Source organism: Nerophis ophidion, linkage group LG01, assembly GCF_033978795.1.
Source record: "Nerophis ophidion isolate RoL-2023_Sa linkage group LG01, RoL_Noph_v1.0, whole genome shotgun sequence".
In the NCBI taxonomy this organism is placed as follows: Eukaryota; Metazoa; Chordata; class Actinopteri; order Syngnathiformes; family Syngnathidae; genus Nerophis; species Nerophis ophidion.
In genome coordinates this window covers 93,037,357-93,062,330 of record NC_084611.1, presented here as the reverse complement: position 1 = coordinate 93,062,330, position 24,974 = coordinate 93,037,357, and the positions used below count along the sequence as shown (strand labels likewise).

The following is a 24,974-nucleotide window of genomic DNA, read 5'->3' as shown; positions in this document are numbered from 1 at the left end:
AACACGCACTTCAACATGCCGTGTCACACATGCAGGCTGAGGGCCATTCATCAGTCTGCAGAAATGTCTGCCATGTATCCAAGACAAACATCAATTTCATGCAGGGTCAGGGAAGAACGTGCAACACACACTAAGACAAGTTACACATTAGCCACACTCGCTCACCTGAGAAGGACCCATCAGTCATCCTGGCATGGCATAGCAACTAAGGGACGAATGAAAAACATGCACCAAGAGACACACACACACACACACACACAGCCCTACAAATGAATACATACATCTCATCTTGATTTGCTGGATGATTTCGATGAGTTCCATCTCTGTAGGCATGTAGCCCATGGTCCTCATGCAGTCGGCAATGTCTTTGTAATGGATGAAGCCATCCGCGTCGTAATCAAACTCCTTGAAGGCCTCTCGCAGCTCTGACACGCACACACAAATGACAGTCATCACAAACTTTAAACTGGTGAGGACTTTAAGCAGAAGTTAAGTCATACTCAACCTTGCTCCTTCAACGTGTTCAAATTTCTTACAATTTCAATTCTGAATATAAGACAGCCTCTTTTTAAGGGGTCGTATTAATATTTTTTCTACATTCAAACACTTCCTTGTAGAGTACACATTGAATTGTGGTTCTTTGGTCAAAACTTTGCGTAGATCAGTGGTTTTTAACCTGGGTCCGATTGAACCCTAGGGGTTCGGTGAGTCAGCCTCAGGGGTTCGGCGGAGGTCAAAACCCACCCGACTCATCGTGTAAATACAAACTTCTCCCTATCGGCGTTTTACGGATACGGCAACAGCTGACTGATTTGCAGGGGTGTCATTTGTTGTGAGTTTATGCACTGTGTTGGTTTTGTTGTTTGAACAAGGTGGTGTTCATGCACGCTAGATTTTGTGCACCAGTAAAAAAAACATGGTAACACTTTAGTATGGGGAACATATTTACCATTAATTAGTTGCTTATTAACATGCAAATTAGTAACATGTTGGCTCTTAACTAGTCATTATTAAGTACTTATTAATGCCTTATTCGGCATGGCCTTATTATAACCCTAACCCTCTAACCCTGACCCTAACCAAATAACTCTAAATTAAGTCTTTGTTACTTAGAATATGTTACCCATACTAAAGTGTTCCCAAAAACATTTAACTTTGTCTTGAATTTCCATCCATCCATCCATTTTCTACCGCTTATTCCCTTTCGGGGTCGCGGGGGGCGCTGGCGCCTATCTCAGCTACAATCGGGCGGAAGGCGGGGTACACCCTGGACAAGTCGCCACCTCATCGCAGGGCCAACACAGATAGACAGACAACATTCACACTCACGTTCACACACTAGGGACCATTTAGTGTTGCCAATCAACCTATCCCCAGGTGCATGTCTTTGGAAGTGGGAGGAAGCCGGAGTACCCGGAGGGAACCCACACATTCACGGGGAGAACATGCAAACTCCACACAGAAAGATCCCGAGCCTGGATTTGAACCCAGGACTGCAGGAACTTCGTATTGTGAGGCAGACGCACTGTCTTGAATTTAAAAAAGATTTTATTTTTCCCGAAAGAAGGGTTCAGTGAATGCTCATATGAAACTGCTGGGGTTTGGTACCTCCAACAAGGTTAAGAACCACTGGTGTAGATGTTATTTTCACGCGTCCTAGTTTTTAGCACTTCCATACCAGGTCAACTGACAGATATAAGTTTGAACTGTACGCTACTTTGTATTCGAAATGGAAACAGCGGAGGATGCATCCATCCAGCCATCCATTTTCTACCGCTTGTCCCTTTTGGGGTCACAGGGAATGCTGGAGCCTATCTCAGTTGCATTCGGGCGGAAGGTGGTGTACACCCTGGACAAGTCGCCATATCATCAAGCATGGGAAAATATGCAAATCTGCGTTTTTAAACATTTATTTTTGCGTCAATATGTCACATTTGCGTTTTCTTTAGTTTTTGATGACATTTCATTAAATGTACAATTTCAATATTTGTTGAACGCCTAGCCTCAGGTACTGGCTGTTCCTCTTGCTTATTAGTAAATTATACTTAAAATGATGTGGTGCATTACATAGGACATGTAAGGGTCTAAAAGACAGCCAAAATAGGTTGGAAGATGAGAATACCATATTTCCTTGAATTGCCACCAGGTATATATTATCCGCATGCCTAGTTTTACCACCGGATCAAACTTGTTTTGCAAAATAATTAGCGCATGCTTAGAATTACTGCCGGATCAAACTTGTTTAGCAAAATAATTAGCGCATGCCTCGGTTTACCGCCGGGTCAAACTCATTTCGCAGAATAATTAGCATATGACTCGTTTTACCGCCGGGTCAAACTCGTCACGTCACGAATGTGTAACACGGGTGGGACATAAGGCATATGTCCTCTCATGGCATCCCCTCATATTACCTGCGCCGTTTCCATGTTTAATCTCGCGAATTTAACTCAGGTGCTCACGTGACCCGCTGCAGCCTATCACGCTCTATATAATCCAGCGTTCCAAGATGGCTGCCAGGTGCGGTGGCTAAGCCTGGGGACATCTGAAGCCAGTTTGTTTTAAAGTTGTCGTTTGCCTGCATATCGTAAAAACAACCATCCAATATTTTACAACTAATTGTAAACTTATTGGGCCGAGTTGCGATGAGAGAGTGTGGCGATGTTAAGATATTAACCAGAGTTGGTAAGTGAATTTGTTTGCTAATAGTAGCTACTAGCCGTACCCATGTATTTTCTATGGGTTTTAATCCTGTTTCCTCGAATGTTTCTGATCCGATTTAATTTATATTTATGTTGAGTCTTTATTTTGGGTACTTACCTATGGTGACTGAGTGTTGTGGTGTTTTAAGGCCATCTGCATTTTTTATGCTACATAATGTTTTTTTTTATTAAATGTGCTTTACATGATGGTATCCTTACATCACGCTCAAATTTATAAGCGCAGGCCTAGATTTACTGCATGCCTTTGGTAAGCGCCGGAGTGAGAAGAGGTTTTAAATTAATTACCACTCCGGCGCTAATTCAAGGAAATATGGTAAGTGTACAGTAAAATAGTGTAGAAATGTACCCAATTGTAGGAAATGTAGTCTTGACTTTCTAAATTTTCTTTTGGGGTTTGCATGGCTGCACTTTGTCTTGATAGAAATATTCCTCTTTTGTCTCTCAATTTTCCATCTCTGAGTCTGCCCCACAAAAACTGGATAGAGCAAAAGACACACCTCATTGACTACAATTGTATTAAAATGGCGGACTATCGCAAAGGTCTTTGGAAATATCTATGAAGATATCAGCTGACATAACTAAGATATACAACAAAATATATTACTGCCTTGTCTATAAATATATGGATAACGTTTTGCTCTAGTTTTTTTTTTTTATTAGACAAGTCTCATTACAAATGACATGATGGTACTACGGTCACACCCCAACAGAAAATGTTTGCCTTGCTGCCCTTCTAAAGTGCCTTGGTGCCCTAAAATATGAGCCGTCCTTTAAGGCAACACTTGCCTTGACCTTCAAAAGCTGCATTGTGAGGCCTGATCATCATTCCAATAAAAATGTTGTTCCTCTTTAAAACACTTCATATACTCCCCAAGTTATATGTAGTTTAACATGAAACTTGGATAGGTAATCAAACTCAGTGCTACTTTAAAATCCGCGATGCACTGAGACTACAAAAAGTAGAAAGAACCGCAAAGTGGCGGGGGACCACTGTAACGTAAAAGCAGACCGCAGACAAACGACTTAGTCCAGTGGCAATCTTTGCAGAAGGAAATCTAGGCGGTTGTCCAAGTTCTGTGATGTAGTCATCATGACACAACTGATATCTTACCGTCTAACTCCAGCGGCATCAGCTCTCTCTCCTGTGCAGCACAAGGAGGAAACACACCGCTGGTTACAAGACGCCGTCAGACAGCAGGATATTAAAATCAAGGTGACTTTAAAAAGAAACACAGCAGTTGTAAATGTTTGTGACCACCAAATTACAATAACATGCATATCGTGTCTGCTCAGCAGCTCGCTGACAGCAAACTAATGGGATTTCACCCTGCAACGTTTCCTTCTCATTTGCAAAATGACGCAACATCATCCTCTTCTACACACATGCACTTTAGCCTCCAGCCACTTCCACTAACACATTTCATGCTGAATTGCAACTGAAACGGACAGAAAGACGGCGGCATATGTTTACCAGACACACAAGTTGCATCATTTGCATTTGGCTGTGTGTGTGTGTGTGTGTGTGTGTGTGTACCATTCTGTATTCTCTACCTCGTTTTGGCATTTGCGCAGGCCCACTCTCCCTCTCTTTGACGTTTGCCCTGTCGCCCCACCCACTAACACACTTCATGTATTTGCTGAAAAATGGCAACGCTAAAAGCCAGGAATGTCAAGTTTACATCAAATAGGTCATGTCATGATTTTTGTTCTACATTTAAAACACTTCATTTTGGTCTACATAACATGTGAGGATGTGTCTTTGCTCGACAATTTGCATAGATGTTGCTGTAACGACCTATTCTCAAGCCACACAACATCCCAGATGATCAAGCGAAAGCAGAAGGCTCACCGCCAAAAAAAAGACGATGCGGGCGGTAATAGAAAGTAGGAAATCCAGGCTGAAAATCTGGTACTGTATGCTCGCTAAGGTTAAACTTCTGCCTAGTCTTTAACTCTCCGATGCTAAGATTTAAGACATAAATATGTGTATATTGACAATAAAATACTTTTGTATTCTATATCGTGTTAATACTGTCACTGCTTTGTACCAACTGTATCGTTTAATGCTAGACATGGGGAGACCCGAAAATAATACGTTACAGTAATCGAGACGAGAGGTAACAAACGCATGAATAATGAGCTCAGCGTCACTAGTGGTCAAAATGGAGCGAATTTTAGCGATATTACGGAGATGAAAGAAGGCCGTTTTAGTAACGCTGTTAATGTGTGACTCAAAGGAGAGAGTTGGGTGGAAGATAATACCCAGATTCTTTACCGATTCGCCTTCTTTAATTGTTTGGTTGTCAAATGTTAAAGTTGTATTATTAAATAGAGGTCGGTGTCTAGCAGGACCGATAATCAGCATTTCCATTTTCTTGGCGTTGAGTTGCAAAAAGTTAGCGGACATCCATTGTTTAATGTCATGAAGACACGCCTCCAGCTGACTACAATCCGGCGTGTTGGTCAGCTTTAGGGGCATGTAGAGTTGGCTGTCATCAGCATAACAGTGAAAGCTAACACCGTATTTGCGTATGATGTCCCCTAGCGGCAGCATGTAGATGCTGAAGAGTGCAGGGCCAAGGACCGAACCCTGGGGAACTCCACACGTTACCTTAACGTAGTCCGAGGTCACATTGTTATGGGAGACGCACTGCATCCTGTCAGTAAGATAAGAGTTAAACCAAGACAGGGCTAAGTCTGACATACCAATTCGTGTTTTGATTCGCTCTAATAAAAGTTAAAACACTTGTCTTACCGTAGAAGGCTAAGCTGGCTACACAACAAATTGAGCTAACGTTCCAAACGCACCATTCACCAATTTTAACCTACTGCTATTACTTACCATTTCATTGTCTACCGCCACTGAAAATTGTTTTACCGAAAATCCATCTTTTTGTGAGAGTTGGTGGTTGAAGCAGGACTCGTCTTCGCACACACTCCAAGCAACTTTTTCCACAGTTGAAGGCACAGAGGGTAAACGTAAGGCACGTGTGTGTAATGACTTGTGCTGGTTAAAGCAAACCAACAACAGAGCCTTTTCCTTCATTGGGTTTCAAATGTTTTGGGACAAGCGTTCCTACATTAATTAGAAATGGCTGAGAAGGGCAAGAATGGTTGAGTGAATTTCTACCTTATGTGGATAAAAAGCTGATGTCACAGGTCAGAAAACATCACAAGTGAGAGCTAATTCCAAACAGACGGTTTGGAAGAAGTATGAAGGAAGGCAAGATTTTTTTGATAAACACCGTATTTCCTTGAATTGCCGCCGGGTATATAGTATGCGCCTGCCTAGAATTACTGCCGGGTCAAAATCGTTTTGCAAAATAATTGGCGCATGCTTAGCATTACCGCCGGCTCAGGATTAGCGCCGGCTCAAGCTGGTTTCGCAAAATATTATTTTTATTAGCGCATGTCTAGAATTTCAGCCGGGTCAAACTAGTTTCGCCAAATAATTAGCATATGCCTAGAATTTCCGCCGGGTCAAACTCGTCACGTCACGAGTGACACTTCACCTGTCATCATTTTCAAAATGGAGGAGGCTGATTTCAATCATTTGAAATCGCATAAAGGGAAGAAGATTAAGAGCTATTCAGTAGGATTTAAGGTCCAAGCTATTGAATATGCTAAAAAGAACAGTAAGCAGCTATGTTTTATTAATATACCGTAGCTGCGTGTGTCGAATATGAGTCATTAAATGACTCCCGCCTCCTGGTGGTAGAGGGCGCTAGTGATCCTTCTTGCGACTACTCGGCTGCAGAAGAAGTGACAACAAGCAGCAAGAGTGAGCAGCGATCCTTTATTTTTTCCTCTCGCTTGCACTTTTAACATGGAGGATTACATATCTAAAATAAAAGAGTTTTCTAAACTGGACTTTCCATCGAAGCAGGAGGTAATAAAGGAAGATCTCCATCGAGACATAGAGACTTTTAAAACTGAGGAAAGATAAGGAAGACTTCTATAAACAAGTTATCGATGCTTTTGATCAGAAGGAGCTGCGCATGGACTTCATTTATAAGTAAAGGTAAGACCATAATAAAATTGTTTCTATTAAATGTGCTTTTCATGATGGTATCCTTACATCACACTCAAATTTATAAACGCAGGCCTAAATTTACCGCATGCCTTTGGTCAGTGCCGGAGTGAGAAGAGGTTTTAAATTAATTATCGCCCCGGCGGCAATTCAAGGAAATACGGTATCTCTGCCATTCCCCCATGGTTTGATTTCAAGTTTTCAGGACTTATGCAGACCCCAAATACACATAGGCAGGTACTAATAGGTAAGAACAATTGGTTTTGAATAATAGGACTTCTTAAAATGAATCATAGGTGTAGCGAAGGTTGAGTTGTTTATTACATTGTTTGGTATGTCAAACGACAAAAATGCAGCCAGGGGCAGCGATAGATAGCTTCTTTAGAAACTGTTTTTATAGAGAAAAGTGCCTTGTTTGTTTCCTCATGAGTATAATTGCTTCTCACTTGCCTCAGTCCTTGAAACAATTGTCTCATTTGCATATTTGTAAACATGCACTGGATTTAATTTGCATATGTAACGCTCAGATGATTTGAAAGATGAACCAGCAATGAAATGATTGTTTCCGTGAAGATCTGTGTGCCTTAAGTAAAAGACGCTGAGTTGGTTTGGTACATCGTCTCCACTCAAGGGCTATCGCTGCACCATTTGTCTCCTAAAGCATCGCCGCATCCACTCGGGGAAGCGAAAAAAACATGAAAAGTCACTCATCCCCGTATACGACGTATGGAGATGCTGCTTAGCTCTAAGCCCCAGGATATCTATAAGCTCAAAGAAACTTGATTGCCACACCAGCTTAGGAAGCGTATCGAAGCTCTCATCTGTTTTTTTTCTTTCTTCCAGCTGCTGAAAAACATCTATCCATCCATTTTACTACCACGTGTCCCTCTCATCATCAGAGAATATTGCATTTAAAGTTGTATTAGGGCTGGGACCAGATAATGATATCAATATATATCGCAATAGACACGTAATTGTTTTAAAAAAAAAACTGCGTTCAATATATATATATAACTTTTTTTTCTTTTGGTTGGAAGAAACCGGAAAGAATGAAGCAAGGTCGTTTGCATAAACAAAGGCACTCGCAGTCCGGTAAGCTAGCGAAACAGGAAGTGGTCACTAAGCAATAGGAAGGAAATGCTAAACAGCCAATCGTGTAACAGTATCAACTATCAAGTTTGGTTATGCCATCTTGCTGTCTCGCTGTTGATTCTCTGCATGGAGTGAGAAGAGAAAGTAAAAATGAGTGCTGCGGAGAGCGAATAAATTAAAAAATAAAATAAGAAAAGTCACCTCGACAGTATGGAAGTTTTGGGGCTTTTTCCGAACGGACTGTAGTCCTCCACCACGCTCAACTACTTTCTCTTCATCGCCCGCCCGCTCCTTATTTTGATGTACGGAAACAATAGGTAGGTATTATAGTGCACGACCATACAAATAAAATAAATAACAAGTTATAACGAATGTGCCACACCTAAAGAAAAAAAAGGTCCAATATTTAATTGTTACTGCATAACATCATTTATTTTCCATACTTTAATGAGAATAATAGACCAAATTAAAAGTTACACCGAACAAAAAAAATGTTATTCTCAGGTTTCTCTGTTTACATTTTCACAATTTGCAATATTTTTTAAACTTCATTCAGTATTTTTTACATATTCTTTATTCTTGCACTTTCAGCGTGGTCTATGTTTGTTTACGTGTATTTCCTTTCTGCCTTAAAAGCTGAAGGGATTGTAATCAGAGAAAGGTTACATTTAAAATAACAATGTTAACATTTAATATATTTTTCACTAGTCCATATTTTCCAAAATTCATTAAAAAATATCAACAATTATTGATATCGACCAATATAAAACACGGATAATTTTCAGCCATATCGCCCAGCCCTAAGTTGTATAGTTCATGCTAACACCCAGTGGCAGAAGTAACACCGTATTAGGGACCTGCGATACTGGCTTTCTTACCGATATTCGATATGCTGATTTTGCACAACCCTTAGTACACTTGATAAATTTAATATCAAGTAATCTTTATATGCAGCGGTTATTCCCTCAAACTGATGTCAGGGGACATGTGGTGTAAAATGTACACTTTATTGCTTATTGTAACACTTTTAACTGTGGTACCTATGTTTACATATATTTCCCAAATATACAAATATTTATAGACTCTTTCCATGTGAATAACTAATTTCACAAGGTATATATCTGCGGCTTATAGTCCGGTGCGGGTAATATATGGAAAATGTTGTTGTTTTTTTGGAAATTTAGGGGGTGTGGCTTAAATGCCGGTACACTCTGTAGTCCGGAAAATAGAGTAGTTACTGAATGTGTGATCCACAAAAGCAAATAACTGCCAGGGTTTGTAACAAGGGCCAAAAAAACAACCCTTCAAAAAGAATCTTTCCAAATGCAAAACCCCAAATATCCTCAAACTGTCCTAAGAATGGTGCAAAGGCAACATTCTTTGAAAGTAGGAACTAGCCTCAGATAATAATATATTTAATAATTATATGTAGACATTCTTTTGACAAAAATGTCCCTCATTGATAGCCTTGGACTCGACTTCACCGACGTGAACAAACTATGACCGTGGACTCTTTGAACCAGTGGACTGGTCTGCTCCTTTACCATAAGAGAACAAAGTCCCAGAATGTTTTTGCAGGAGTGAGACCAACGCTGTAAGATTGACCTGTGACCTGTTGTAATAAATGCTTGTTAATTCTTCCCGAAGACCTGACCTCTAATATTTCAACAAGAAAAGTGTCAAGGCGTGGACTATGGTGTGGATTGTTTTCCCGTGGTGCAAAGTGTTTGGAGCGGACACGGCGTGAAGATGAAGACATCTTTTAATTATACTGTAAAAAGGAACAAACAAAAGGCGCGCTCAAGGCGGAGAACAAACTTGGCTATGAAAACAAAAACTTGCACAGTGGGAGATCTATGAACATAAAACCAAACTTACAAACTATGGCATGAAAAAGTTACGTGGACCGAGAAAGGGTATGGATCATCGGCATGGATAACATGGGTGTGTAGGAGCTGGTAGAGGGTGACTAGAAGGTGATGTCGCCAGGCTGACTGCCTGGCAACTCCAGGCTTAAATAGGTGCAGTGATGTCCAGACAAATCAGGTGTGTGAGTCGTGAACACATAACAGGTGAAAACTGACGGGTTGGCATGGTGACAAAACAAACAAGAGTGCCCAATGAATCCAAAACAAAACAGAACGTGACCACAAAACATGACCAAAAGAACAGAGGTAGAACAGTTTGAACTCCTTGGATTGGATTCAGTTCCAGAATCTTCCCTGTTTCTCTGGAATTGCCATTGTTTGCTAGGGATCACCAAAAATAACAAGTTGAATGCATAAAAGACAAACCCAGGAAACAGGATTCAAAGTAAAACACATTTAGGCACACACCACTAATGAAGGTAATGGTAATCGATGGGAATGGTTCATCATCTCATTCAGCTTGAAAAAAAGGCCTTTCTCCAAATAATCCACACTACTTTTCTTTTGTGTTTTGACTTCATCGCCATCTTATATGGACTTGGATTCATATAAGATCTTACATGGACTTGGGTTCATATAAGATCTTACATGGACTTGGGTTCATATAAGATCTTACATGGACTTGGGTTCATATTAGATCTTATATGGACTTGGGGTTATATAAGATCTTATATGGACTTGAGTTCACCTCCCTGCTTTTGAGACCAGATTGTAACAAGTCCACAATCACACATGTACATTTGAAACATTGACACTTTTTCAAATGATGTGATGCCTTCACAATAAGAGTCCATGTGGGTTGTATATTTCTTTTTGTCGATCACTTCTTATTGATAAAAGTTTAGTCTAGCCGTTTTCCATCCGTGTTACACATCATTGTGGTTTCTTGTATTTGTAAACAGATAAACACTCCTTGATATTTCTGATCAATTATCATACTTTAATGAGGTGGTCGTAATAACTAGAATAACTTTTATTTATAATGCATTTTCAAACCTCAAAGTGCTACATATTAAGATAGAAAACCAAATAAAAGAGAAATATGTATGTCATAAAAGTAAAGAAGGTTCACATACTCCATCCATCCATCCATTTTTCTACCGCTTATTACATTCACATACTGTTAATGTCCAATTGCATACATTTTTAATTATATATCCATGTTGTCTATCTGTGTTGGCCCTGCCTTCCGCCCGAATGCAGCTGATGTAGGGTCCAGCGATCCCATAAGGGACAAGCAGTAGAAAATGAATGAATGAATATATTAATATAGTGTATATATATATATATATATATATATATAGTTGCTTTACATGCATTTTTATAAGCCCAATGTAGCCCCAAAGTCAAAAAGTTTGGACACCCCTGGATTTCCCCCCTTGATATTTTTGTCAGATATGCAGTACTACATAGCACTTTATTCTGTGTTCAACGTGTACAAACCTTTACTTAAATAAATACTATTGTCGAGGCTGGAACCCATTATCAATATTTAACATTTTTCTCATGGAGAAATTTGCTTCAATATCCAAACTTTTCAATGTACGGACCAATTAAGTTTGGAAATTGTGGTTTCACTGCACCTTAATCCAGTAATGATAGTGAAAGAGTGACCAAATATGTCCATCCATCCATCCATTTTTTACAGCTTGTCTCGTTTGGGGTGGCGGGGGTTGCTCAGCGGCACCCGGGCGGAAGGCGGGGTACACCCCGGATAAGTCGCCACCTCATCACAGGGCCAACACACATAGACAATATGTGACATGTTGAAATTGCATAAATGTTTGAAATAACCTTCAACTGAATTTTTTAAAGCATTTAAAAAGACCCATGCTCTCGTTTTGATAAGCACTCACAAACACGTATTGACTTCTCATTTTGTGCTCCAGCAGGACCCCCCAGGTGTCTTTAGGAGCCGGTCCACATGGCGGGCATGCAAACAACTCTTCTCTGTGTTATATTGCCAACTAAGCGGAAACACAAATTCAATGCCAGCACACACTTCTGTGCCAGCAGCCGTCGCACTATCTGCCTCAAACGCGAAACCACTCCTGATTTATGTCAACGTCTTCATTTTTAATATTGTTTTTGCAACCTAAAAGGGGCTACGGTTGCCTGTGGGGCGCAGCGGCAATGTTTACCCTATAAAAGATTCGGCGGTCCACAAGGGCATATTTAGATGGCAAGGTCAACAATTTAATTGGATTTTTCTTTTAGCCAGAGAGGATTAGATGGCGAGCCATGCGGACTCTCAACACACCCGAATGAGCCCATTAACGCTTAATTTCATTCTGTCTGCCTTCAGTTAGCCCGTTGAGCTCCTTGCTGCTCGTCCGTATGAGAGGTAGAGTATGTACAAACCCCGTTTCCATATGAGTTGGGAAATGGTGTTAGATGTAAATATAAACAGAATACAATGATTTGCAAATCCTTTTCAAGCCATATTCAGTTGAATATGCTACAAAGACAACATATTTGATGTTCAAACTCATAAACATTTTTTTTTTTTAGCAAATAACCATTAACTTTCGAATTTGATGCCAGCAACACGTGACAAAGAAGTTTGGGAAAGGTGGCAATAAATACTGATAAAGTTGAGGAATGCTCATCACACACTTATTTGGAACATCCCACAGGTGTGCAGGATAATTGGGAACAGGTGGGTGCCATGATTGGCTATAAAAGCAGCTTCCATGAAATGCTAAGTAATTCACAAACAAGGATGGGGCGAGGGTCACCAATTTGTAAGCAAATTGTCGAACAGTTTTAGAACAACATTTCTCAAGCAGCTATTGCAAGGAATTTAGGGATTTTACCATATACTGTTCGTAAAATCTTCAAAAGGTTCAGAGAATCTGGAGAAATCAATGCACGTAAGCGATGATATTACGGACATTTGATCCCTCAGGCGGTACTGCACCATAAACCGACATCAGTGTGTAAAGGATATCGCCACATGGGCTAAGGAACACTTCATAAAACCACTGTCGGTAACTACAGTTGGTCGCTACATCTGTAAGTGCAAGTTAAAACTCTACTATGCAAAAATAACCATCCATATTTTTCTAGGCGCAAAGTTCAAAAGCCAGAATGTGTGCTAGTATGGGGGTGCATTAGTGCCCAAGGCATGGGTAACTTACACATCTGTGAAGGCAAAATTAATGCTGAAAGGTCCATACAGGTTTTGGAGCAACATATGTTGTCATCCAAGCAACGTTATCATGGACGCCCCTGCTTATTTCAGCAAAACAATGCCAAGCCACGTGTTACAACAGCGTGGCTTTGTAGTAAGAGAGTGCGGGTACTTTCCTGGCCCGCCTGCAGTCCAGACCTGTCTCCAATCGAAAATGTGTGGCGCATTATGAAGCGTAAAATAGGACAACAAGACCCCGGACTGTTGAACAACTTAAGCTCTACATAAAACAAGAATGGTAAAGAATTCCACTTTCAAAGTTTCAACAATTAGTTTCCACAGTTCCCAAACGTTTATTGAGTGTTGTTAAAAGAGAAGGTGATGTAACACAGTGGTGAACATGCCCTTTCCCAACTACTTTGGCACGTGTTGCAGCCATGAAATTCTAAGTTAATTATTATTTGCAAAAAAAACCAACTATGAGTTTGAACATCAAATATCTTGTCTTTGTAGTGCATTCAACTGAATATGGGTTGAAAAGTATTTGCAAATCATTGTATTCCGTTTATATTTACATCTAACACAATTTCCCAACTCATATGGAAACGGGGTTTGTGATGCTCCAGCTGCAAGGCGTCTTCATGTCATTTCCGCCACTCCGGTATCCCACCATCTGTCCTTTTGCACTTCCCACGTCTCCTATTGTGGCGTTGTCAGCCATGCCACGCATCCACCCTTCTTTCATTCTCTCCTCGTCTTGTCCGGCCTCCTCTAATGAGGGCTGACAGTAAACTTAGCTAAGGGGCTAATTAATACCGAGGCAGGGATTAGGATCACTGCAGGACGGACGGTCTCCTTCACTCAGGCACTCAGCAGCAAATAATAACAGTGTACGCGAGCTCCCGGTACATTACTTATACCTGCCTTGTGGTGAGTTTCTAGCCCGGGGCTGTGACAGGATAGGAAGCACACAAGGTCATCCAGGAGCTGTGTTCACCTCCAATAATTGGGCTTTACATCAACTAAACAGCCCTGTTATTTATGGAGAAAGCTGGTCAAAAACATCATTAAAATGTTCAGGCAGACGACTCCCTTTGGTGAAAATTGCGCTCTTATCTTGCGTAAATCCCTCCCCTGCGATGAAGCCGTATATGAAAACGCTTTTAGTTTGGTAATCAAGTCTCACCAGGGGCTCGCAAGGTTCCGTGATCAAAGCGATATCGCCATGATTGTAATAACAGGAAGCAGAATAAAAGACATAATGCGCTAACCCAGCGCTGCTTATTTGTCTAAATACCCCCTTGTTAGAATTCTACTAAAAAGCCCCTGAAGGTTTTTGGGGACATTGAAGCAAAATGTGTTCCCCAAAATCTATCCTGTCTCGTTACTTGCACTCAGTTTTGGTTTTTGGCCTTTGATGCCACCACACAATGGCACCAGGGCGGTGGTTGAAGCTATTTTAATACACAATATACTTTTTGTTTATGTCAAGTCTTGTGATCATGTTTTGTTTAGTTATGTTCTGTTTTGCTTTATACTCCATTCGTTTCCCGTTTTTGCACTTCCTTGTTTGTTTTGTTTCCATGACTACCCGTTAGTTTTCACCTGTCCTCGTGTCACGCACCTGTCTCATGTTTTGCACTCGCGCACCTGTCCCTAATCATGTCACTATTACTTAAGCTTCCAGTTGCCAGGCTGTCTTTCTGGCGACATCCCTCTGCTTCATGTCATGTTTACAGTTTCATGCTTAGTTCACGCTGCTTGTTTCATAGTCCATGCTGCCCTGTTCACGTCATCACAAGTAAGTTTTTTTTATTAAAGCCACAGTTAGTCTTTTGTTTTTTGTCCATAGTTCTGCCTTTGTGCTAGTTTTTGTTTTTATAAGCCAAGTTTTGTACTTCCGCCCTTGTGCGCGCCTTTTGTTTATTCCTTTTATTAGTGTTAAGATAAAGATGTCATTACCTTCACGCCATGTCTGGTCCAAGTTCACTTGCATCTCGGGAAAACAAGCACCCCATAGTCCACGTCCTGACAGTTTAGGCTTTAATATACACAAAGTTCAAGATCAGATCTCTCCCCGGAGGAGTGTTTAGCTGGTAAAAAAACTTTTTAAGTCACTTTGTCCTTGGCCAGGCAAAATCTCATTACTAAAAGTCCTAACGTTTGCTTCCGACTCTTACAAATCCACCCGCTTTAGAGCCTAATTGTCTAATGTCTTTGCCTAATTAGGATGAAAACAAAACAAAGCCAACACTTGAAGGGGAACTGCACTTTTTAAAAAAAAAATTCCTATCTTTTACAATTCCTATAGAGGACAAGAACATATGTTTTTATTTTTTATGCATTAAACACGGCAAGTAAGAGGTTGCTAACAATAGAGCTAATTGGAATGCACTTTTTTGCCCATAAAGCCCTCTAAAAAAACATCTCAAAACCACCAACATCACTCCGTTTACATCTCTTGGCCTAAATAATAATCAAGTATTAGCAATATTATTATAAACGCTAACGCGGAAAAACTATTTTCAATGATGTGATCACGGAGCGCTAACTAGCTTTTGCTGCTATATTGACGTAGTGAGCCGGTGAGCTGCTGTAACGCCTCTGAGTTGGTGAAAGTTAATTGGAGATTATATCTCATGCCTCTAACCTGAATAATAGAAGGATGTGGACATAAACAGATAAGTTGGTCAACTTTGAGATTCAACTTAAAGCCGGAGATGGTCAACTTAAAGCCGGAGATGGCAAAGAATCACACACAAAAAGGCTTGTTTGCAAGTAATTTGGGATTGCTCTAATGATGTCTTTAATGATTAGTAGTGTTGTAATCAAGCGAGCGTCATTAGCTTTAGCTAATATGCTAACATGTTTTACAAGTGTCTGTGTTAGTATTATTAACTTTGAGTAGCATTAGTTTCGTATTGTTTCAGTTTCACAAATTTCGCAGTAAACTCTCCAAGACGTCACTGTGGAATTATTTAATCTGTTGAGCTGATTGGAGAGCTAGTGAGTGGGTCCATGACGGTGACTTCTGTTTTGTTTGATCATCCGTTTTACTGCCGTGTTACAAACACCGTTTGGAAATAATTCAGATAGATACATAATATATATATAAATTACAGAATTTTTCTGTATTAATAACTGATTTTACAACGTGTGTGTGTGTGTGTGTGTGTGTGTGTGTGTGTATGTATATATATATATATATATATGTATATATATATATATATATATATATAGTTATATATATATATATATATATATATATATATGTGTATGTGTGTGTATGTGTGCGGCTTAAAGTCCGGTGCGACTAATAAATGTAAAAATGTATTATTATTATTATTTTTTTTTACTTCCGGGTGGATTATGATGGATTCTTCATACAAGTGAGAAGGTATAAACATCCCATGAGTCGGCATCCCAGTGAGAGCAGACATTGTAATTGTTTGATTATTTTCGTAGTTTGTGTTTCTTGTTCAGCACTGCTTGCTAGTTCTCTTTAACGCAAAGTTTCTACAACTTGTCGATCATCCTCAATTTATATTCAGGATAAAAAATGTTTGTTTCTGAAACATAATTTTTCCCAAAGTAGTCACAGATGCTTTTAATAAAGTCTCCCATAGAACAATATCAATATACATCGCAGTAGACACATAATCGATAACAATATGAAATGTGTTTGATGAAATAGTTTAATATAGTTTTTTTGTCGTAAAAAAACAGGAATTTTGAAGCGAGATTCGTTGAAAGAAGTCACTCGCGCTCTGGGAATGCAGCTTAACAGGAAACAGGAAGTGTCACTGAGCAATGGGAGTAACACGCTAGCAGCCAATCAGGTAACAGTATCTACCAAGTATGGTTTAACCCTTCTTTCTGTCTCGCTTTGGATTCTCTGCATGGAGTTGAAAGAGTAATTGGGATATCTTGATCTATTAATAACTCAATAACAGAAACTTGTCTTTAGTTTTGTCGGTTTGAATGAAACTGCGCGACAACATCCGGACAATCCATTTAATGAGCATCTTTTCAAACTACTCCGTGTAGTTCATACACCACTGCCATCTAGTGTCCGGAAACTGCAACTACCTTTAAATATACTGCAACTATTTTACCACCTAGCTATCAGACACATTCCCCACTGATAAAGAGCACCCTTGATAAGTTGGAAATTGTTTTACTGTACTTATTGGCAGGCTTAAATAAGTCACTAAAAATATCAATAATTATCGATATCGATCAATATAAAACACAGATATCGTGATGCAGTTTTCAGCCTTATCGCACAGCCCTCAGTAAGTAGTGAGTGTTTTTGTTGAAGGGGAAAACGAACGCTGTGATGCGTCTTTGAAATTAATACATGCTTAAAGTGAGCAAAATACTAAAGTGTTACATATTATGACTGTTCCTGTAACTATATTGCAGATATACTTACAGTTTGTATAAAAAACGTTGATGGAGGTTTTGAAGGGTTTTTGGAGTGCTTTATAGGTGAAATAGAGCGTCTCCCATTGGCTTGATTGTTAGCTGACTCCCGCTAACGCTTATTTATGAGTTAGAATATATAAAAACGTCAAAACGTGTGTTCTTGTGTTACATAAGGATTTTGAATGAAATCATTCCAAAAAACACTGCAGATCCTCCTCAGTAGATGACAAAACATAAGGACAGCCAGTCAAATTATTTCTAAAGGTTTTTCTTCACAGTTTCTATTGGCCCCTCCTACATTTGAATAATGGAGTCAGGTACGCTATTGACTTGTGCACGGCCATTTGACCTGTTCCATATCAGCAATTACTGGCTTGCAAATAAAGCATTTCTCCCTATGTTGTCACGGACCGCTGCAGACGCCCCTCTGCCGTGAAATTCCCAATCAATAGTCACTATGTCTCTGCAACAAATGAATCTATCTGTAAAACTAAATAGCGTAAGTATATTTTCAGCTCAATATAACACCTTGAGGTGTGTTTCTACCTCGGCATTTTCACTTCATGCGTTTCCTCGCTCGAATGCTCCCCGTCCGGTTGTTAAGTGTACTTTTATACCACTGTGGCGTATGGTTGTTGATCAACAAAAAACACTGATCAGAAGCAATAAAAGCGTAGACCAGGGGTGGCCACACCTTTTCTGCAGGCGAGCTACTTTTCAATTGACCAAGTCGAGGACATCTACCTCATTCATATTTATAATTTATATTTATTTATTTATGAAAGAGACATTTTTGTTAACAAGTTAATGGTGTTTAATGATAATACAAGCATGTGTAACACATATAGATTCCTTTCTTTCATGAAGACAAGAATATAAGTTGGTGTATTACCTGATTCTGATGACTTGCATTGATTGGAATCAGACAGTGGTGCTGATAACGTCCGCATTTTCAAAAGGAGGAGAACAAAAGTCCTCCTTTCTGTCCAATACCACATGAAAGTGGTTGGATTTGGCATCTCATTTGTCCAACTTGCATACTCCTTTTTAAACACTTTGTTATGAGAGTAGCATATGTGTGTGTGGCCCTTTAATGTGTGGCAGCAGGTGAGTGTGTGGGCGAGAGAGGAGAGGGAGCGGTCGCTGAGGGCGGGGGAGTGGCTAGTGTTTTTGTGTGGGATTTTGACTGTGTGCAAGATGGAAATAAAAAGCCACGATTTGCAACTAATGGCTGGACTAGACATTTTGCCCTGGAGTCCGGAATTGTGAAGACCCACTGCCGGGTAAAGTGAAGGGTGTTGCCCCGAGAGTCCATGGGCCCTGGAGAAGTGTCTCCCCTGCACTCCTTGACTACGGTCTAGGTGCCGGAAGCAGGAAAGGTGCAACAACTTTATAAGAAATACATTGGCATCAAACTCCGTAGCTTGCTAGCTTGTGCATGCTAGCTTTCTGAGACTCTTATTTTGTTAGCAAGGGTGAAGACAGGAACTATGCAGTCGGTCTTTAGAGTTTTGACAGCAGGTACGGCCCAAGAGTCTGTTGAAATAAAAAGTGTTTCTCTCCGTTCTGTCAGTAATTTTTTTCTTAATAATGATCTGGCAGCAGCCAGCGTCATCTCACAAGATCCTCGGGTGCCGAGAATGTCAAACAACTGACCAAAGTGAAGATTGATGATTGCTCATTTTTATGTCTATTTTTTTAATGCCTGGCTTGCGAAGGACTGACACACCCTCCGCCATCGACCGATAGCTCGCTATCGACGTAATGCCCACCCCTGACGTAGACCAACTAAGCCCCAGTGTGCGGCAAGGTTTGGACTAGCTCTGCTCACAACTCAAATTGATGCTAGTGCTAAAACAAGAGATGTGTGTTGGCTGGTCCACAAAGACCACCCAAGTAGGGGATCGACCCAAATCAACCTGAAGCCATGATCGTCAGGTCAAATCGCTGCCAAAACCCCGAGTACCTGTTGTCATGCTGATGTAGTGTGTTGTTGGACTGACCTGTCCAAAGAGTTTATTGAGGTAGGCCACGTAGGCGGCAGCCACAACGGAGCTGTTGCTGAGGCTCCTTTTACTGCGCCGGCAGGTCTCCTCACCGCCACCGCCGGCCTTTTTGGGAGTGGCGGGAGACTTGGAGCTGTGAAGTGTGCATAAATGCATCAAGCCACAATTGATTTCCTATCATAACCTGCCTAATAACACACACTTTTTCAGATAAATATGCTCAACATTTTCCATCAAGCCGGCTTTGAAGTAATTGCCGAGGGGAGTGATGGAAAAAGAGGAGCAGTACAATCAGCAGACATCGCTCGTTACATTAGTCGCCGTTGAGCTTTAAGGGGCTTGTTTTTGCGCCAATCAGTGATTCTCATTCTGCTCTTAATCAGTCTAGATGAAACACAAAGATTGATACTAACCAGAATTTCTTGGAGAGGCTGAGCTGAAGAGCCTTGTTTTTAAATCTGCCGGCGGTCGGGGGTCTTCCAGCTGGTGGACCCCTCCCCCCTCGAGGAGGCATGCTAGGAGGAAACACACAAGTTCAACACTTGAAAGCAAACATTTTAAATAAAATTCATACTTCCATGTGTGACTACATGTATCAGGTGGGACTAGGGCAGGGCGATATAGTGGATATAGTGGATATATCGCGGGTTTGTTATAGAAAATGACTATATGGTGATACGTGAGTATACCTTCTCATGCAGTTGCTTTTAGCTGCGGGCATTACACTACAGGCTCTTCTCACTCTTTCTTGTCTCTCCTTCTCACAGAGAGCAAGCGCACCTTCTTACGTACGTCACATAATGTCACCTCATACGACACATACGTATACGCCCTCGCGGGGCAGAGATGTAGCGGCATGGGTTACGTTAGCTGTGGTGCTAGCTGAGCCGTGCAAGTGGTAATACGAGAGAAAGAAGGTGCCAATCTGGTAACAAATGAAGGAAGAATTAATTCCCAAGAAAAACAGCGAGGGGTCTATCAGCTGGCGGTGGTTCTGCTTCAAGTGGGAATATGTCGAACAGACAACCGTAATTTGTCAAGTGTGGGGCAAAAGCGTTGCTATAAAAAGTAGCATTACTGCTAACGTGTAGCATCATTTGAAAAGTCACCCGCTAGAGCAGTGGTTCTCAGATGGGGGTACACGTACCCCTGGGGGTGCTTGAAGGTATGCCAAGGGGTACGTGAGATTTTTCAAAAATATTCTAAAAATAGCAGCAATTCAAAAATCCTTTACAAATATATTAATTGAATAATACTTCAACAAAATATGAATGTAAGTTCATAAACTGTGAAAAGAAATGCAACAATGCAATATTCATTGGCATGCGGAGCTGTCGGGCAGAGTTTCTTAGGTGCCTCAGGTCTCCTGCATTTTGAGTATTGTTTACGCAACGTGCAGTACGCTACTTAAAGGGGAACATTATCACAATTTCAAAAGGGTTAAAAACAATAAAAATCAGTTCCCAGTGGCTTGTTGTATTTTTAGAAGTTTTTTTTTTTAATTTTACCGGTCCCGGAATATCCCTAAAAAAAGCTTTAAAGTGCTTGATTTTCGCTATTTGCGATGTGACTATCCATTTCCCTGTGACGTCATACAGTGCCGCCAATGTAAACAAACAATGGCGAATAGCACAGCAAGATATAGCGACATTAGCTCGGATTCTGACTCGGATTTCAGCGGCTTAAGCGTTTCAACAGATTACGCATGTATTGAAACGGACGGTTGGAGAATGAAAGTATTGAAGAAGAAACTGAAGCTATTGAGCGAATAGTTATTGACGCTATAGCCATAGCATGGCCGAATATCTGCGTTAGCATCGCCGGTAAAATGTGCGGACCAAACGATCAGGACTTTTGCATCTTTTGACACTGGAGCAACTTAAATCCGTCGATTGGTAAGTGTTTGTTTCGCATTAAATGTGGGTGGAAGGAAACGTAATATAGTTGCAAATGCATCTACAGGTTATCCATACATCTCTGTGCCATGTCTGCTTCAGCCCCGCCGGTAATTTGCATGTTAGCATCGATTAGCGTAGCATGTTAGCATCGATTAACTGGCAGTCACGCCGCGACCAAATATGTCTGATTAGCACATAAGTCAACATCAACAAAACTCACCTTTGTGATTTCGTTGACTTTATCGTTGCAAATGCATCTGCAGGTTATCCATACATCTCTGTGCCATGTCTGTCATCGCCGGTAAAATGTGGAGACACTCTGGCACGTTCAATGGGGGTCTGGCGGCAGACACTTTGGCATCTTGGGGCCAGTGGTGCAACTTGAATCCCTCCCTGTTAGTGTTGTTACACCCTCCGACAACACACCGACGAGGCATGATGTCTCCAAAGTTACAAAAAATAGTCAAAAAAACGGAAAATAACAGAGCTGGGACCCAATGTTTGCAATGTGTTGAAAATGAAACTGGCGGCTGTGTTACCTCGGCGACGTCACGTTCTGACGTCATCGCCCCCTCAGACCGATAAACAGAAAGGCGTTTAATTCGCCAAAATTCACCCATTTAGAGTTCGGAAATCGGTTAAAAAAATATATGGTCTTTTTTCTGCACCATGAAGGTATATATTGACGCTTACATAGGTCTGCTGATAATGTTCCCCTTTAAAATGTCGGTGTGGAAACTCGTTCGGTACACCTCCGCACCGAACCGGAAACCCCGTACCGAAACGTTTGGATAAAACACCCGTACCGTAACACCCCTACTCCTCCGCCATTCTTGATTATCTCTCGAGAAACTCTGAAGAAACGTTTATCCTTTTCGTGATTGAAAAGGTTGGTAAAGCCGAAACAACACAAGCATAGGGCATTGTTCATTGAAAAAGGCTAAATGGCGCCTGGTAACCATTGAGAACAGACGCTGGTTCGACCACCACATGTATCAAATGAGCTAGGCGTGACGTCCTTTTCAATACAAGCAATTGAAAAGCGCTGCCTTGGAGCTCCATTGAAACAGCAGGTGGCAGTGGTGAGCATTACAGACGAGATAGGGACAGAGTTACGGAATCTCCCGTTTTTTAAATGTATGGGTTGGAACAGTTTTAAATGAGCATAGATGTGATCCCATTTTACTGACCTGGCTGCAGAGCACGGTCGACTTTCAGCTCCAGACTTTGCACTTTTCACAGACATCGTGCTGGAATGCAAGAACAATTCTTCGAACCAAAACTTGTGAAAAAGCACAAATGCATTTGATTAGGACAATGTCGATTATCTTATTTTCTTTATTGATAGGTTAAAGGAGGGGTCACCAACATTTTTGAAAGCAAGAGCTACTTCTTGGCTACTGATTAATGCGAAGGGCTACCAGTTTGATACACACTTCAATACATTGCCAGAAATAGCCAATTTTCTCAATTTACCTTTAACTCTATGTTATTATTCATAATTAATGATGTTTATCTTTGTGAAAACACTGATCATCTTAATGATTTCTCACAATAAATATATATTTTTGATGACATGTTTTGAATAGGTTAAAATCCAATCTGCACTTTGTTAGAATATATAACACATTGGACCAAGCTATATTTCTAACAAAGACAAATCATTATTTCTTCTAGATTTTCCAGAACAAAATTTTTAAAAGAAATTCAAAAATTTTTGAAATAAGATTTAAATTTGATTCTACAGATGTTCTAGATTTGCCAGAATAATTTTTTTGAATTTTAATCGTAATAAGTTTAAAGAAATATTTCACAAATATTCTTTGTCGAAAAAACAGCAGCTAAATGAAGAAATAAATTAAAATGTATTTATTATTCTTTACAATAAAAAAAATAAATGTACTTGAACATTGATTTAAATTGTCAGGAATGAAGAGGAAGGAATTTAAAAGGTATATGTGTTTAAAAATCCTAAAATCATTTTTAAGGTTGTATTTTTTCTCTAAATTTGTCTTTCTGAAAGTTATAAGAAGCAAAGTCAAAAAAAAAAAAAATGAATCTAAACAAGTGAAGACCAAGTCTTTAAAATATTTTCTTGGATTTTCAAATTCTATTTGAGTTTTGTCTCTCTTAGAATTAAGCGAGACCAGCTTGCTAGTAAAAAAATACAATTTAAAAAAATAGAGGCAGCTCACTGGTAAGTGCTGCTATTTGAGCTATTTTTAGAACAGGCCAGCGGGCGACTCATCTGGTCCTTACGGGCGACCTGGCCTTGGAGACCCCTGGGTTAAAGCAATAAAACAGTTCAACACCTTCAAATGCCCTTGAAGTCTTACAATTTGAATGAACTAGAAAACTAACACAAAACGTCAGCGTTCGAACCCCAGTCATTGATGTGACATAAGACCTAGTATTGATTGTTCTTTGCTACTTTGCAAAAGAGACGCAGTCAACTTCTGAACATAGTTTTGCAGTTCCTAATGCCCTTAAACAGCAAACACCGAGAAGTTTACTTCACTTATTTAATTGTGCCACAAGGGAAGACTACAGTTTGTTATTTTCCATGCGTGTACACACAAACCTAATTAAAGGAGTGATACGAGTCTGAATTGACTGCAGTGCCCCAAGTTGTTGGGGGTTCAGTTTTTTTTGTTGAAAGGCAGTGCTCTGAAGACAAGTACTGCAGTATATTTAAAGCAACAGGCAGCTCCAACCTCTTTGTTTTTGTGTACTGGTACACAAGCCTTGACAACGCACTGGAGCCCCCAGTCCCTAGAGAGTAGGAAAGCGTTGCCTTTGTTTGTGCTATCACTGAGTACCAAGCTGGCTACGGCAGAAAAAATATCTTTCACTTTGGGAGATGAATTTCTATTTGTCCCCTTCTGTTGTTTGTCAAATAGAAGTGCCGTGTTGTAGTAGGACTCTGCACTAAGTGACAGACGATATTGTTTAAATTCAAACATCTTGAGGTACACGGGGGAAGAATTAAGTGCATACACCCACGCACTAAATTTACATATAAGGAAGAACAAAGAACAAGGGTGGGTGTAAAGATCCAAGAGAGTTGGGATGCAGTTTACTGATGTGCTGCAAGGAAAATGGCATACAAATCGGAACAGTGGATAGGGGGAGAGATTGAGGAGAGAAAGGAAAAAAAAAACTGGTGGAAGCAGAGACTTATTACTGAGGCTGAAGCAGATTAACATTCTGTCATGGACCTTTGCAGTTCTGGTTATGAGGGCCTGATGACGAAGGGCTGACACTTGGCACTGATGAGCTATAAACATAAATGCCAGGATCCAACTCTCTCATGCCACAGTGACGGTGCAAAGACAGATACCCACGATCTGCTCCAGCGGCCACCACCCGGTCCACCGCTTAGACCAGAACTCTAATAAGAAGAGACACGGAGATCAGCCGGCTGCTTGGTGTGCTGTCGCCACATTCCCAACTCCCAGCGGCTCGCTCACAAGGCGGCATGACTGAGTAGTGATTGCCTGTCTCGCAGGCTTCCATACAATCAGCATGCGTGGCCGACATGCTGATTGCAACACGCTGCTAGCATGTTAAAGTGTTACGGGGCCACGGGGGGGTGGTGTTCTTGTCCTTGACCGTCGGGAGAATCCTCTCAAGTGTTGGCGCACACTTTCTACTTATTTCCTGTTATCTGTAATTTTAGGTGCATACACCTGGAATCTCACTCTATCAGTTTCTCCTGAGTGTAAAAGTGATTTACAGT

General features: G+C 40.6%; 2 protein-coding genes across 2 annotated transcripts in view; one reads left to right on the top strand and one right to left on the bottom strand.

Moving 5' to 3' along the window:
- doc2d (double C2-like domains, delta) overlaps positions 1-24,974 on the top strand; it is a 181,382-nt gene that overhangs the window by 9,538 nt on the left and 146,870 nt on the right. The gene's annotated exons all lie outside the window — the stretch shown is intronic.
- Positions 1-24,974, bottom strand: part of LOC133562390 (calcium-binding protein 1-like) — a gene marked incomplete at its 3' end in the record, with an annotated part of 51,754 nt that overhangs the window by 7,904 nt on the left and 18,876 nt on the right. The window contains exons 2-6 of the mRNA XM_061916602.1: positions 22,426-22,517; positions 19,751-19,852; positions 19,335-19,470; positions 3,832-3,862; positions 282-425 (exon numbers count right to left, since the gene is read on the bottom strand). Of these exons, the coding sequence (XP_061772586.1) occupies positions 282-425; positions 3,832-3,862; positions 19,335-19,470; positions 19,751-19,852; positions 22,426-22,481 (469 nt within the window). The remainder of the gene's footprint in view (positions 1-281; positions 426-3,831; positions 3,863-19,334; positions 19,471-19,750; positions 19,853-22,425; positions 22,518-24,974) is intronic.